The 15,936-nt window shown below is 33.7% G+C and overlaps 1 protein-coding gene across 1 annotated transcript in view; it reads left to right on the top strand.

Annotated features, from left to right (window-relative positions):
- Positions 1-15,936, top strand: part of LOC135128992 (neurotrimin-like) — a 353,567-nt gene that overhangs the window by 218,949 nt on the left and 118,682 nt on the right. The window contains exon 2 of the mRNA XM_064056075.1: positions 3,782-3,879. Within this exon, the coding sequence (XP_063912145.1) occupies positions 3,782-3,879 (98 nt within the window). The remainder of the gene's footprint in view (positions 1-3,781; positions 3,880-15,936) is intronic.

The following is a 15,936-nucleotide window of genomic DNA, read 5'->3' as shown; positions in this document are numbered from 1 at the left end:
GTCATCTTTTCTCTTTATTCTGTTTGCGTTCTCTCTTTGGTTTCTCTATTTTCCCCGTTGTTTCTGTTGTATCTGTGTCCTCGCTTTGTCTTTTATGTATTCTCACTCTTCTTTCTTTGTATTCTCTCCGTGTCCTCCATGTTTCCTTTATGTTCTGTATCCTGTTCGATCTGTTATTTCCTATTGTTTCCTTTGCAAATTCATTCGCTCTGTTGTTCATTCTATCGTTCTCTCTGTGTTCTCTCTGTGTCCTATCTATTCTCTCTTTTATTACTGCTCTCTTTGTTTTTCCAGGTCTTCTTGTTCCCTTTGTCCCCCTGCTTTTTCATCTTTATAAGTTCATTCGTTCATTCCGCCTCTTCTCCCTATGTTCTGTCTGTATCCTCTCTGTGTTCTCTATGTACCTATTGAGTGTCCTAATTTGTCTTCGCGTTCTCTTTTCTCTGTGTTCTGTTTGTGCTCTTTTCTTGTTTTCTCCATTTTCCTTTTTTTTTCTTCTGTTTCCTATGTTCCCTTTTTTCCCTTATTCTTTCGGTGTTTTGTCTGTGTCCTCGCTATGTCTCTATGTATTCTCTGTGCTCTCCATGTTTCCTCTGAGTGTTCCGTGCCTTCTCTTTTCTGCTCCCTTTCTTTTCTCTAATTTTTCTAGTTCTCTTTGTTTTCTTTGTAAATTCATTCATTCAGTCATTCATTCCTTCGTTCCCTCGGGTGTCCTTGTGTTTTTCTGCATTCCGTGTGATATTTCTGTGCCCCCCTTGAGTGTTTTCCTAGTGTGGTCTCTGCGTTCTGTCTATTCTGTCTTTTATCTTTACTCTCCCTGTTTTTCCAGTTCTTTTTGTTCCCTTTGTCCAACTGTTTTTTCATATTTATAAATAGTCATTCCTTTTGCCTCTCTTCTCTCTATGTTCTGTCTCTATCCCCCCTGTGTTCTCTATGTGTCCTTTTAGTGTCGCGATTTGTGTCCGAGTTCTCTTTTCCCTTTGTTCGGTTTTTGTTCTCTCTTTGCTTTCTCTATTTTCTCTGTTGGTTCTGTTGTATCTGCTTTTTCTGTTTTGTCTGTGTCCTCGGTATGTCTTTTATGTATTCTTACTCTTCTTTCTATGTATCCTCTCTGTGTCCTCTATGTTTCGTCTATGTTCTGTATCCGGTTCTCTCTATTATTTCCCTTCACTCTCTTTTCGGTTTTTCTGATTCCTTTTGTTCTCCTTGCAAATTCATTCGTTCTGTGATTCATTTTTCCGTTCTATCTGTGTTCTCTCTGTATGCCCTCGGTGTTTCCTTAAAGCTCTCTCTATGTCCTGTCTGTCCTCTCTTTTATTTCTTTTCTCTCTGTTTTTTCGGTCTTCGTGTCCTTTTTGTCCCTCTGTTTTTTCATTTTTATATATTCATTTCTTCATTCCCTCTTTTCTACATTTTGTCTGTATCATCTGTGTTCTCTCTATGTCTTTTCAATGTCTTGATTTGTCTCCACGTCCACGTTTCTGTCTGTTCGGTTTGTGTTCTCTCCTGGTTTTCTCTATTTTCTTCGTTTTTTTTTTGTTGTATCTGCGCCTTTTGTTTACTCTGTTCCCTCTTTTCCCTTGTTCTCTCACTGTTATGTTTCTGTCCTCGCTGTGCCTTTTATGTATTCTCATTCTTTTTTCTCTATATTCTTTCTGTGTCCTCTCTGTTTACTCTATGTTCTTTATTCTGTTCTCCTTTCTTTTGATTTTCTGGTACCCTTTGTTTCCTTTGTAAATTGATTCAGTCGTTCATTCTTTCGTTCCCTTGGTTCTCCCTGTCTTCTCTCTGCATGAGTTTTTCCTTGACAAAATTTTCTGAAGACGTCATCAATGTTTCCGGGGTATAAACAGACATATTTTGATCAAAAATGTACCGTGCCTATGACAGCTTTCAGACGCCTAGAAGATTTCAAAGCAAGGTTTTGCAGTTCCTGATTTAATCAATAAAATAAATTGATTCATTCATTAGTTTCTTAAGTCACCCTGTATAAGCATTTCAAAAAAATATGACTGCAATGGTAAATCGAAAGTACTATATTTTGCACGTGTTCCATAGGAATTATTGGGATTTTTTTTTAGATTACTTCACCAATTTTTTGGGGACGATAAGCGGTAGTTCCGGAGATTATCTATCTAACAAAAATCGACACAGACGGCGGACAGACAGACAAACAGACAGACAGACGGAAACAGGAGATATAGATCAAGAAAATATGAAAGTATACGTCGGGATATTGACACCATGTATTTCCGGGATTTCAATATCTCTATTCATTGTCAACATAAAAGGCCGCGGAGTTTTAACTAGGACACCCTATATATCTAAAAAACTAACAGTAACTTACGTTCGAAATATATATGTGTCTAGTTATTTTAGTATCGTGAACGGATTTTTGCGGTTTTACGACAACGAAATTTTTAATTTTGTTACTGAGTGTTATTGTTAAATTTTAGAAATATCGTGTAGATGCTAAAACGCTACTCAAAATTAGTCTGATCATCCCTAGCAATAATTTGACGACGTAACCTCAAAATTTTGCATACTCAATGCTATTTAAATTTTGTAAAATAACATATTCCTATAACTGTGGTTTATGAAGCAGTCTTGATTTTTTTAACCTAGTTAGCCAGGTTTTCAAAAAATGAAAGAAGAAAATATAAAAGTGTATAACATTGTATCAATTTAATTATTTACCCAGATTTTTCAATTATCAAACATTTTTACGAAAATTGCAATAATTTGACAACGTTGTATGGGCATTTCGAAAATAAATTATGATTATAAAACTTAAGAAGAAATCAGTCAAAATAAATAAGGAGACTCTATTAGAAAAAACTAAATTGTGTGCTACGTCTTACAAATAGAACACCGCGCGGTTAGTGACTCACCCTGTATATCCAAATACCTAGCACCCTTCACATATATTAATTTCCGCATTTTCAACAAATAAAAATATACTTTGCAGAAATGTTGAAATTTCGTCACCGAATTTTGGTAGGTATGGAAAAAAATGTTTAACATAGTGTCATCTGCGCGAAAATTATCAACAGACAGATGGACAGACAAACAGACGGAAAACACAAAAGTATGTTATTTTTACTTAGTATCAGTATCACGAAATAAAACCACGCAAAAATAAAGCTGAAATGTGTACTTATTTCATAAACATATCACTAGCGAATTCTTTTATTTCTTGAAGCCCCAGCCTTCTGTTGGAATTTCTATGAGACTTGTGTGCGTGTGTAAACTAAAAAATGCAACTATACACAGTTGTACAATTTAAAATTTAACTAGACACCGCCGGAATTCCAAACAGTTTGAACTTTTAGTGGCAAAGAAATATCGCTCCTGTCTTGTTTTTATCGCACCAGTACTATAGTCGTTAATTAAAAATTGAGACAGCAATTCCAGAGATATTTCCATGAAGCGCCCTAAAAATGCATCGATAACGTGGCGCAATTTGAACTGCATTCTTCAGTATTTTGAAGCGTATATTTCCCGAACCTCCAACAATTTTCAAGTATCGTTTGTGCTTTAAGAGCTTTACATAAATTCCCACACCGCTCGCAGCTCTCAAAGATCAAGCCTAAATATAACACATTCCCATGAATCTCCTTAAGAGTATCCTACGCAACTCGCGATATTAAAATTGCACGATATTTGATTGCGGCTGAAGTTTTTCACGTACCTCGGCGTAGGTGGCCTTAATGAACTCTTATTTCCCGAGTTTTTATTATGCTCTTTTAACAGGATGTTAAAAATCCGCCTTTTGTTCCAGACATTCCAAAGTTCACGGGTCCCATCCTGAACGTAACAGTTCCGGTAGGCAGAGAAGCAGTCCTCGAGTGCGGTGTCGACAACTTATCAAATTTTAAGGTGAGCAGTAATCTCATGAATTTATCTCGCTAATTTGCTCCAACACCAGACGAAAAACCAGAGTCGGGCGTCCTAATTAAAGAACGGAGTCGAAAAAAAGAGAAGGGCCGAGGCAGTCGTGTCGTAAATTTAAAAAGTGCGCAGAAACATTTCCTTAAATTAAAGTTATTTACCTGCGAAAGTGACGCGAAGCTACACAAGAACCGTTTCAGCGGCGTCAGCTCCCGTTCGCTGAAAGAATGCCGGAAGTGCAGGACTTAAATTTTCGTCTGGAAATGCGTTGAAGCCTGTTACCAGCGAATGTATTTATTGCGAGGCGTTAGAGTAATGGCCCGGTTATTAACTCTTGCCTAATAGATGTTCCCGAAACGGAAGCTCAAATTAACAGTTTATTACAGTTTATTATTCATACAAGAGAAAAGAAATCCAACTGGGGATAGACGCTAATATAACTCTAAGCTGAGGGAATACGCGGATGAAGATTTCCACGAAGCAAAAAATAACGTGGTCGAATTTGCATTTTATACAAATAGCTACTAGTTGACATGTGCATAATTCTGTTGTACACTGAAGTTCTTACACCCTCCGTCCATTAAAAAACTAACGTGAATAATGTTCACACTTTTGGATTTTAATTCCAAAACTAGAACAACCCTGACGCTAAAATAGTTTAAATTAAACTCGTGCTATTTAAATCGTTGATATCAAACAATTAACTAAACATAAACAAGACTCGTAAAGCGGCTACTTTAAAGCGGAAGTAAGTTTAAACTAATACTTTCGTTTTATTGTTGCAAGCATAAAGTAGAGCTTCATAAACGGAAGAATATGAATATTAAAGCTACTTTTCTCGGCATAGAAATCTATAACTTCTTTTGAAAAGCACACGCACGCCTTATGATAACATGCCATCGTGATTTAGGGCATAACTCACTCTCTTCGTCTCTCTCACACTCCCACTCGGGCGCACTTTGTCAACATTTTCAGCTCCAAAATCCATAAGCTCCAGCGTTAATAATCTCAAGTTGCGAATGTTTGATTAGCCTGTGTTTGATCGATTTTTTGTGCTTCTTTGATGATTTTAAGAAGCTTCCTAATTTTGGAGGAAAATTTTAAATAATTATCGGCCACCTACAACCTGTGTGGGACTCAAATCAGAGCGACACAATTAGGAGAATTTCAACAAAAATTGCTCCCTCTAATTGTTTCTCAAGAAATTGAGAAGACAAATATGGTAACAGTAATTTAGCTAGCTAGCTAGTAACCGGTTTACAAATTTTTATTATTTAGTTATGATTTGGAAGAGTGTAAATATTCTGTCAATACAATGAAGGGAATAAATGGTGAACAAAGTGAGTAGGACTGAGATACAAAACAAAAGTAAGTAAAGTAATGAAAGCAATGGAAGTTGATTTCGACGAAGAAACTGAAATACATCAAGTGAGGAAAATAGGAAACTATAATGAAGGAAAATCCAAACCCAAAGATTTTTAACGGTATAAAACATTTAAGGGGATCGAAGATATAGATGGATGAAGACAACCCGAAAAACATTTAAGAAGAAATAGTACAATTAATAAAACATCTAGAAGAAGGAAGAGCGAAGAGGCATTTAGTATACTTAAAATGCAATAAATTGATAATAAATGATGAAGTCTACGAAAGAGAAGAAACATGGCAGGACAAGCAAAGAGCAATTGAAAAAGAGGAAAGGATATAGCCTATAACATCAGACAAAGAAAATAACTAAAATTTGGAAACCAAAAAACAAGTAGAAAAGAAAAGGACACAGACAAGATGATGAAGGAGGCGACGAAAATGAACACGAGTAAGGAGAACGGAAAGAGTAATAAAACTGATAAAGGAATCAGTGACGAATGGTGAATGCCTACATGGAATATAATCAGATTAAATCGAAATGAAATGGAAATAAATGAAAAGATGAACGAAACTGGTTATATTAGCAGTCACAGAAACAAAAAAAAGACGAGAAACAAAGCGAGAAGGACGCCATCTGATGATATAGTGGATTTGAAAAATGGGCACAGTCAGAGGTAGCATCTGTAGTAAGTAGAGAAAATATTAAAAGAGTGGAAATATATGTATATCAGACCGAATCCTGAAGGTAGAACTTGAAAAAGAAAGAAGATTTACAATATCTTGATGGTTTAAGAACCAAATTATTATTTTTAAATTAAAATCCACTACTGACCCGGAACTTTCAGTTCTATTTATCAAAGTGTTGTCAATTCGATAGGCAAAAATGGCATTCTCCTTTTTTCTATAGTAAGTCACAGTAAGACATTTATCTTTATTTTTGGTTTGCAAGGCTCTGAAAAACTCCAAAAAAGTGGTAAAAAGTCTGAACCAAATTTTCGAAAATATTATTCAATAATGAAAAATGACGTTGTGGATCGTATTCTAGTAAATTATTATTAAATTATTAATAACTAATTTTTAATAGTGAATAAGTTTTAAACAGACAGTTCATTAAAACAAAACAGAATTACCAAGTTAATTCTTCAATTTTGACGTTAAATATTTTCATCGTGCATAAACATCATTTTTGCATCACCCTGTATGTAATTGGTAGATAATATAAATCGGAACATAGATCAATTTTCTTAATATATAGGGCGAATCATATTAAACCAAGTCAATAATCAGAATAGACTATATTCCAAAACTATTTTTAACTATACAGAGTGTCCTGTTTTAAAATGTAACACAACTCAGTTTTTTTTTTAAGTAAAACACTAAGTAGAAATACACGCTTTGTCATGGTGTCAATTAAATAAATTTTAGTGTACAGAATGTTTTTAAAAAATTCTAAATTTTTCAGCATTTTTAATCGAAGTGTCTCTTAAAAAAGTTAAATTTTGAAGTAACTATCAACTTCAAATATAGAAAATAGCAATAAAATATGGGACATTCTACTTAAATAAACTGAAATATGGAATCTTGAAAATTGTAATATGTTTTTTTTATTAACTTTGTATAAGAAAATTTAATATGAGTTATACCACAACAAAACGCGTACCTTTATTTATCTCCATAAAATATTTTACTACAGATTTTAAAAATAACCCTAGTGCGAATTTTTGTAAAGCCTAAAAAATTTCAAGTAAATCTGAACAACGTGACAACGTCGCATCGGAATTTCAAAAATAAACTGTGGTTGTAAAGCTTAATGACAAACATGTAAAAATATATAGAGTGCTTCATTTAAAAAAACTATGTTGTGTGTTACGTCTTAGAAACAAAACACTCTCTAAGTAACACCAAGAATTCTAGAAAACTGTTCTGCCATCTAGATCTAAACATCGATCTAGATGTCTAAAACGTTAGAATCCGCATTTAAAATTTCGCAGTAGCCAAGAATCAGCAGTTTGGATATCTTTTTTTTTATAAAATCATCAAGACCCAGATGAAAGCGGTAAACCTATATTTTCGTATTTTATGAGATCTGAAATATTAAAAAAACGCAAAAGAGTGAGATTGTTTCTTCCTTAGGAATAGTTTGGCAAGAAAAATTATATTGTTTATATAATTTTGAAAAAAATGGTTCGTGATTTAATTGGTAAAAATTTGACGTCGAGTAATTGTAAAAAATCAAACTATCAACTACAAGCGGCTCTTCAAAAAATGTTTCTGATGTTTAATGCAAAAAGTATGGGACTCATTTCCAACTTCATTTTTTTCCTCGTAAACGCATTCTTGGCCAAATTCATAATTTCTGTGTCGGATTTTTTTTTAAATCGTAAAAATTGCCATATTTCGATTGGCCCTTCTGGAAAAATGAAGAAACGGAGCCGAAAATGACTTTTAGCCGTCGAAATCTACGAGAAAATGGCTTTAGCTAAGTTTCGAAAATGGTTGAAAAATGATCGAAAATGCCAAAAGTATACTAAACTTAGTTTTATCTTATGAAATACTAGCCCCGCCCACTCTGTTTTCTTAAAGGACATGTCATTTGCCAAAATTGGTCTTATTTTAGCTAGTACTAGCCCAATAGTTGAGTTAATTTTTAAATATAAGTAATTTAAGGTCGTCTGCAAAAATAATTTCTGACATTAGATGACGTCTCCAAGATCATCTATAAAAGGCAAGAAAAGCAAGAGGCCGAGGTTAGAACCTTGTGGAACACCAGAGCTTGATAATATTCGATTTGTAATTGCGATATTTAACATATTGTTCACGATTAAGTAAGTATGATTGAAAAAGTTTTAAAAGTCCTTCTGAAAAACCAAATCTTTTTAATTTTTCGAGTACTATAAAGTGATCAATTTTTTTGAAATGGTTTCTGAGAGTCAAAATAAATAGTATCAACATGCTGACGATTATCAATTCCTTTTGAAGTAAACTGTGTAAACCAGGCTAGGTTTGAAATGGTGGAACTTTCTCCATAAATTCATGTTGGTGAGAAGACAAAAACATTTTAATTGAGGAACAGATGTGTTTATAAATTACTGATTCAAAAACTTTGGAAAAATTGTAAAGAAGGGAGATAGGTCTATAATTCTTGATTTCGGGTACATCCCCTTTTTTGAATACTGGACAGACAGTTGCTTTTTTCCAGATATTTGGGAAAGTGGAAGAATTTAATATTTTATGAAATAACCGGAAGCAAGGATCTACAAAAATATACGCAATCACGTAAAAGAAAATTTGGAATACCATCAGGTCTGATTATGAACGAATGTTTACAACTTTTTAAACCAGATAAAATTTCTTTTTGTGGAATATTATTAATATTCACTAATAGGGATGCATTGATTTCATAATTGTTGGTAGACTTTATACTCGTAGACTTCATTAAAATAATTTGCGAAACCTTCCACACTTGTATCCGGAGCGTTAAATTCTTCATTATTATATTTGCCCTTTTTTGTTGTTAACATACTCCCAAAAAATTTTTGCATCTACATATATGCCGTTTATTCTCGATATTTGATATATAGTTTTTGTGTGCATTCTTAATCGTCCTTTTTCGATGAGATCGATGATATGTAAAAACATTGTTATAATGTGTAGATTTATGTTCTGTGTACTTGTGATGAGCTAAAGATTAGAGAATACAATTTAAGATTTCAGAGTTAAACCAGGGAGAATAATACTTATGATAATAACTTTTGAAATGATATTGGGGGGTAGTACACTCAAAACTTTTATAAATTGTATTATAAAGTAATTCGCAGGCAATATTGACATCAGTCGTATTATCAAGGAAAGACCAATCATTTTTCAGAAAGAGATCATACATTAATGGAAGGGTCGCTTTTTTGAAGTTGAAAAATTTAGACTGTGAGTTCATACAAAATTCTTTAAAGAGTTTATCAGTTAAGGAGAACTCAATAATAAGCGCTGGATGAAGAACATCTTCTTTTATAACAGGATCTTCAGACTTGGTGAAGTTAGAAAAAACCAAATCTAGAAGGCGACACTATTATTTACATTATTGTACTGTGAAATTTTATAGAATTCTTTGAAATTATTTAAGACTAAGTTTGAACTAGTTTTAAGATTAAGACTAAAATCAATTTTTCATTCTGTATAAAATCCAGATTTATGAATGCTTCAAAAAATAACTCAAATTATGCTAGACTAATTGACGGTGGTGTATATAAAACAAAGATTAGTAGTTTTTGACTTTATTTACGGGTGATTTTAACACCAAACCTACAATATTTACAATGGGAAGCAAGAATAGAGTTATACCTACTAATTACTGACTAAAAACAAGCCACCACCTTTGAACACACCAAGTTTGGCTAAATTATAGTATAATTAAATTATGATGTGCTGAATCGTTTCGGGTTTTGCTTTACAAATTCGACGACAATCGCTTCTTATATTTAGATCTTTGATTACATATTTTCTGTAATTCTTGGTATTAATTAATTGGTCTTCAATAGCAAATAAAAAGCCTTCTGTTTCAGCATATAAACTTGATTTTTTGAGCCAAATCAATGGCATTTTCTTGTTGATGTGAATTGCGTCTATTTTCTGTACGTGAACAATAACATCAGTGGTACAGCATCTCCGAGATCATGATTATACCTTCAAGCCTCAAACTCACGATCGTAGCAGTGAGAGAACCGATAGAATTCTGCAAGCTGAAGAACAAATTTAAAAACGCGTCGAAGAAGAGCCCGACATCAGCACTGGCCGACTGGTAATTGAAGTTGGAGTTTCACAATTGGCAGTGCATCGTACATTAAAAGAGCAAGACCTACATCCATACCACATTCGAAAAGTGCAAGCTTTGGAGCAGGCTGATTTTCCACGTCGTGTAATTTACGATGGATGGTTGTTACAGCAATGTCGTGAACGCCCTAACTTTTTAAATGGCATTTTGTTTAGGGATGAAGCAGGATTCACATGTGAAATCGTTGGGGCAAGGACCAAACAGAATAAAAAGTCCACCACCATGGAGCATTATCAAAAATCGGTCCTTCTCAGGACCTTTACGTGTTTCAACAACTAATAAACTTTCCCATCGTCAAGTAGTGTTATTTCAGAATATTTATCAGTTTGTACGATTTAATTATTAACATTGTGTTGTTCTTATGACACAGTCTTGAATACGACGGAGTTTTATTTACAACTGGTGGTGAACTCAAATTAAGAAATGAAAGCTTAATAGTATTTTTAACGCCGCTTCTCTTGGAAATCTACTTTAATGCTATTTACTTCCAGCTACTTTATCTTATAACCGAGACATAAGATTTCGTTCGACAGGTTTACTTCCTTAGTCATTAACTCCCTAGCCTTAATATTAAACAAATTGAAATTGGATCTCAGCTGGTTTTAACTCTCATCAACAAAAAACGGGACCTGTTTTCAACAACGTTTGTCTATAATTACGCACCTTATTTCCGAATAATAATAAAATAATGACAGCTGATATAAAGTTCAAGTGTCAACTCGTCGACTTTGTACCTCTACAAAATTTAAAAACGATAACAAATCAATATAGTCTACACGATAAAATACCCCTTCAAATTATAAATTATGTACTAATTATTCTGTTAATCGAAACCTTTAGAATTTAAATTCAGTTCCACAAACTCTGAAAATATTTAATACTCTCGGTGTTTCATTCAATTTGTGGCTTTTATTTACCTGTGACCCCTACGCAACTTAGCATTCATTTCGATCCTCTGCATTCCTGAAACGCTTATGGATCTAGGAAACTTTTCTAATTCTCGAGTGGAACACAAGCGGGGTCTCGGTTTTTTCGTTCTGGTTGACGTAAGTCTTAATTAAAAAGCCAAAGAATGCAGTTTCATCCAAACTAAAAAACTATCAAACGTGGAAAATTTTCAAAGGGTTTTCTTATTCCTGCTGAAGGATTTTCTAATTATGGGTTGTCAGAAAATTTAGTAAGCGCAACCTAACTTGAAAACAACTTGTTAGGTCTACAATTCCTCCGGGAGACTTCACATCTTACTATCCAGAACTGGAATATACACCATCTGGTACTAATTTTGAAGCATCTTTACATTATAAGAAAATACTGTCACAAAATAATATAATTATATAATTTCTTCGTCGTTTGAAATTTGCAAATACAACTATAAATATTGTTTAAGTTTGCTAGAATTGTTAATCGAGTGATAGATTTATGGCTACACACACTCAAGACTCGAATTAGCACTGTTGCTATTTATTATTCAAACAAGAGAAACGAAAGCCGACTGGGAAATAGAAGCTAATACAGCCCGGAATCTCTGACCTGACGGAATATGCGAATGTAGACCCCGCACAAACAACGAAAATAATATGATGAAATTTACATTTTTTATAAATAAGGATGGTAAAATATGGGACGTACATGAAAAAGTGGAGGGCATCAATCTAACCGCAATTTTTTTCCAACACGCGCAGCCGAAAACGCCAAGGAAACTTTCAATGCTCACCCTGCCAACTATAACTGAAATAAATTTACATTATCAATAATGCCCCTTTATAGCAAAAGGATAACAAATCTTCAGTCCATCTATCTCAATAAAAGAAACACATATCGGAGCCGAGACCATTATCTCTACATTTTAATAGACAGACGTGCGAAAGCAGTTTTAGAACGGGGAGTTTTGCAAATAAATTTAAAGTGGCGTTGGTGTTTCGAGACCAAGGTGAATATACCGGGTGATGTAAATGTGTAATTTTTAGGACACCAACTTTACTAGAGTTTGGCTAACAGTTTTTCAGAGTGAAATTATCAAATTTAAAACCGCAAGTACGTTCAATGCAACAGGTGGTTGACATCACGAAAATTCTGCCCATTTTTTAGCACCCACCTGATGTTTGAAGGGTTTTAAATTATGCATTCGCTACTAAATCCACAGTTACACTTTGGAGGTTGCTAAATATTACATTTAATTTAACATGTATGTACCTATGTTATATTTCAGTGGGTTTATGCCGAGCGTTTTCGATATGACTGAAATCATTGTACCAATTCTGGAAACCATTTGTGAAATATTTCTATGGCTGTCAAGATTAATTAAATACCTGTCCATGCAACTGCGGCAAATTTAATTCAGGTTATTCATTGACATAAATACGCGTTCACCCAGTATTACTCGCATCACATAAATAATTAATATCCTCGTAAATTTTGTATTTAAAACCCCCAGCTGTGAAAGTAAAATTCTGGCCCACTTCACACGTTTTGCTGGTCCACGACGGGGTAAGAGGATTATTCTGCTTTTTTAAATAATTTCGTCTTGAAAAACAGATTTATAAATTTAGTGATCATTAAAGTATATATTTCAGAGAATATAATTCATGAATCACATGACCCCATTTCGTCCAATAGAATTTGTTCATGCCCTTAGTTACATGTCTATCACAGCGATAATAATTTTATTGCCTTATTGTGGTCTGTTGCTATCTAAATTTAAAAACTGTCAAATTGACAAATTTTAAAATTTCGTAAATTTTTTTGTCTTTTATGGCTTGCCAACGTTGGGGGCAAGCTCAAAACGACGAAATCAACTCTATTATCAAAACATGTGTTCATTTATTATATTCTCATGTTGAGAATATAATTCATCTATCACATGACCTCATTTCGTCCAATAGAATTTGTTCATGCCCTTAGTTACATGTCTATCACAGCGATAATAATTTTATTGCCTTATTGTGGTCTGTTGCTACCTAAATTTAAAAACTGTCAAATTGACAAATTTTAGAATTTCATAAATTTTTTCGTCTTTTATGGCTTGCCAACGTTGGGGGCAAGCTCAAAACGACGAAATCAATTTTATTATCAAAAAATGTGTTCATTTATTATATTCTCATGTTGAATATAACTCGTGATATGATTAATAATCGAAGATATGGCTTATGAAACCGAAGCAGCACATTCAACTCGTGCTTCGCACTCGTTAAATCTGCAGCTCGGTTTCACTCGAAATATTATCGATAATAATCATATCACTTGTTATATTACAATTGAATATAACTCGTGATATGATTAATAATCGAAGATATGGCTCGTGAAACCGAAGCAGCACATTCAACTCGTGCTTCGCACTCGTTGAATCTGCAGCTCGGTTTCACTCGAAATATTATCGATAATAATCATATCACTTGTTATATTATAACTGAATACACAATACAGCGTATACCCAAAACGATTTATTGTAACTTTAAAATTAGTAAGAGATAATGCACGGAGCAAAATAAAAAATCTGCCCCAGTTGTTACGTAAAATTCACTGGTAACACACAATACAATTTGTTGGATTGCAAAACTGATTTTTAATTTTCACTCACTCGACAAAAACTGTGTAAAATTGATGACTCCACTGTTTATTTTTTCGCTTAAAAACGCGAACACAATTTTTTATTTTTTCATTTAGTCTGTCATACGGGAATGTAAAAAGTAAAGCGTTATATTTTCATTTGCGTGAATCAGAAGTGCCATTTAATCAAGAATTAAAATAGTAATAATTATAATAATCACAACAATATCGACAACAATAATTAGGAACATGTCATATTGTTCGTAAGTTTCTTGAACAGTCTGATCATGTCAGTCAGATTAGATTAGCACCAGTAGGTCAGAGTAGTGTAGGTCACTTTTCATGTGATGCGCGGATAAATGGTCGGTAGTTAGGCTAGACTTTTGGGGATGGGGTGAGATTAGAGAATAATAGCAGACTAATTTGTATGCTGTAATTCTAGAATCTCGAAAGTTGTTCTGTTAATCTAATCAATGCATATCATTACTTGGTCTTAGTACCCGTAATGATAGAAGTCTTGCCTGAATGCCGGTCATTTCCGGGTCAGTGGTGGGTCTTAATAATAATTTAAAATTAATAATCAATGCATATCATTACTTGGTCTTAGTACCCGTAATGATAGAAGTCTTGCCTGAATGCCGGTCATTTCCGGGTCAGTGGTGGGTCTTAATTTTCATCAAACTGATTACGATGAGTACAACACAACACTATCCCAAATTAAAGATACCCTATTACAAAAGCTTTTCTTGTATACCAAAAGACTTAAAAGATACAAACAATCACATCTCAGAAAAATTCATAGCATTAAGTTTTTAAATAACGAAAAACTATTCTATCAACATTTAACTAATTCAAACAAAACTCAATTATCCGGTGAACTTCCAAGTTCACAGGATGTAGCAACATTTTGGTCAAAACTTTGGTCTCAAGAATTTGAATTTAACCAATCTGCCAAATGGATTCCTCATTTATCCCATAAACTATCCACAGTTACACCAATGAATGATCATCAGATAACACTTGCCGAATTGATAAATACCATCAATAAGACACACAACTGGAAATCACCAGGACCAGACAAAATCCATAATTTTTGGATAAAAAAATTAAATTGTGTACATATTCATTTACTACATCACTTAAATCAGTTCCTTCTTGACCCATCCTCCTTTCCAACATTCTTATGTCATGGTGTAACATACCTAAAACCTAAAGATAACGACACAAAAATCCATCAAAATACAGACCTATCACATGTTTACCGACAATCTATAAAATATTAACCTCATGCATTACACAAAAAATCTATCAACACTGTTTTAACTCTGACTTCATTAATGAAGAACAGAAAGGATGTATTAAAGGATCCTTTGGTTGCAAAGACCAATTAATCATAGATTCCATCAACTGTGAACAAGTTAGAAAAGAAAATCGAAACATATACTGCTTTTATTGATTATAAGAAAGCTTACGATTCTGTCCCTCATTCCTGGCTATGCAAAATTCTGGAATTATACAAAATTGATACTAAAATCTGCACTTTTCTCAAATGTTCCATGAAATTTTGGAAGACCACCCTCCAAGTAACCTTAAATGAACAAACAGTTCAGTCAGATCCAATAATGACCCGAAGAGGAATTTTTCAAGGCGATTCTCTTAGCCCGTTATGGTTCTGCTTAGCAATTAATCCCCTCTCCAATATCCTGAACAGCTGCAATTATGGGTTCAATATAAGAATTAACAAACAAAGAGAAAACAGAATAAGTCACTTGCTGTATATGGATGACATAAAAATATATGCAAGTACACAAAATCAGTTAACAAACCTATTAAATCTGACTGAACAATTTTCCGGTGATATTGGTATGTCTTTTAGTATTGAGAAATGTAAGACCCAAGCAATCAGAAAAGGCGTCCAACACCAAGTACCACATATAACCCAGAATAACGAAATAATCGAAGCCCAAGAACGAAACAATACATACAAATATCTGGGTTTCTGTCAATCCTCCCACATCAATCATACCAAAACGAAAACACAGTTGAAAGATCAATACCTAGCGAGATTAAAATTAATATTGAAGACACAGTTAAATGAAAAAAATTTAATGAAAGCAGTAAATACATTCTGCGTTCCACTGCTAACATATTCTTTTGGAATCATTAAATGGTCCAAAACTGATCTTGAAAATTTAAACATCGCAACAAGGAAAATCTTCACACAGTATAGAAGGCATCATCCAAAATCGTCCATTGAAAGATTCTCATTACCAAGACAGAATGGAGGAAGGGGTTTCCAGAAC

Source organism: Zophobas morio, unplaced genomic scaffold (assembly GCF_036711695.1).
Source record: "Zophobas morio isolate AGI-343-1 ecotype UQ-CSIRO unplaced genomic scaffold, CSIRO_AGI_Zmor_V1 ptg000014l, whole genome shotgun sequence".
Lineage (NCBI taxonomy): Eukaryota > Metazoa > Arthropoda > Insecta > Coleoptera > Tenebrionidae > Zophobas > Zophobas morio.
Note: the sequence above shows the minus strand (reverse complement) of the source record. Positions and strands in the feature narration are given on the sequence as shown.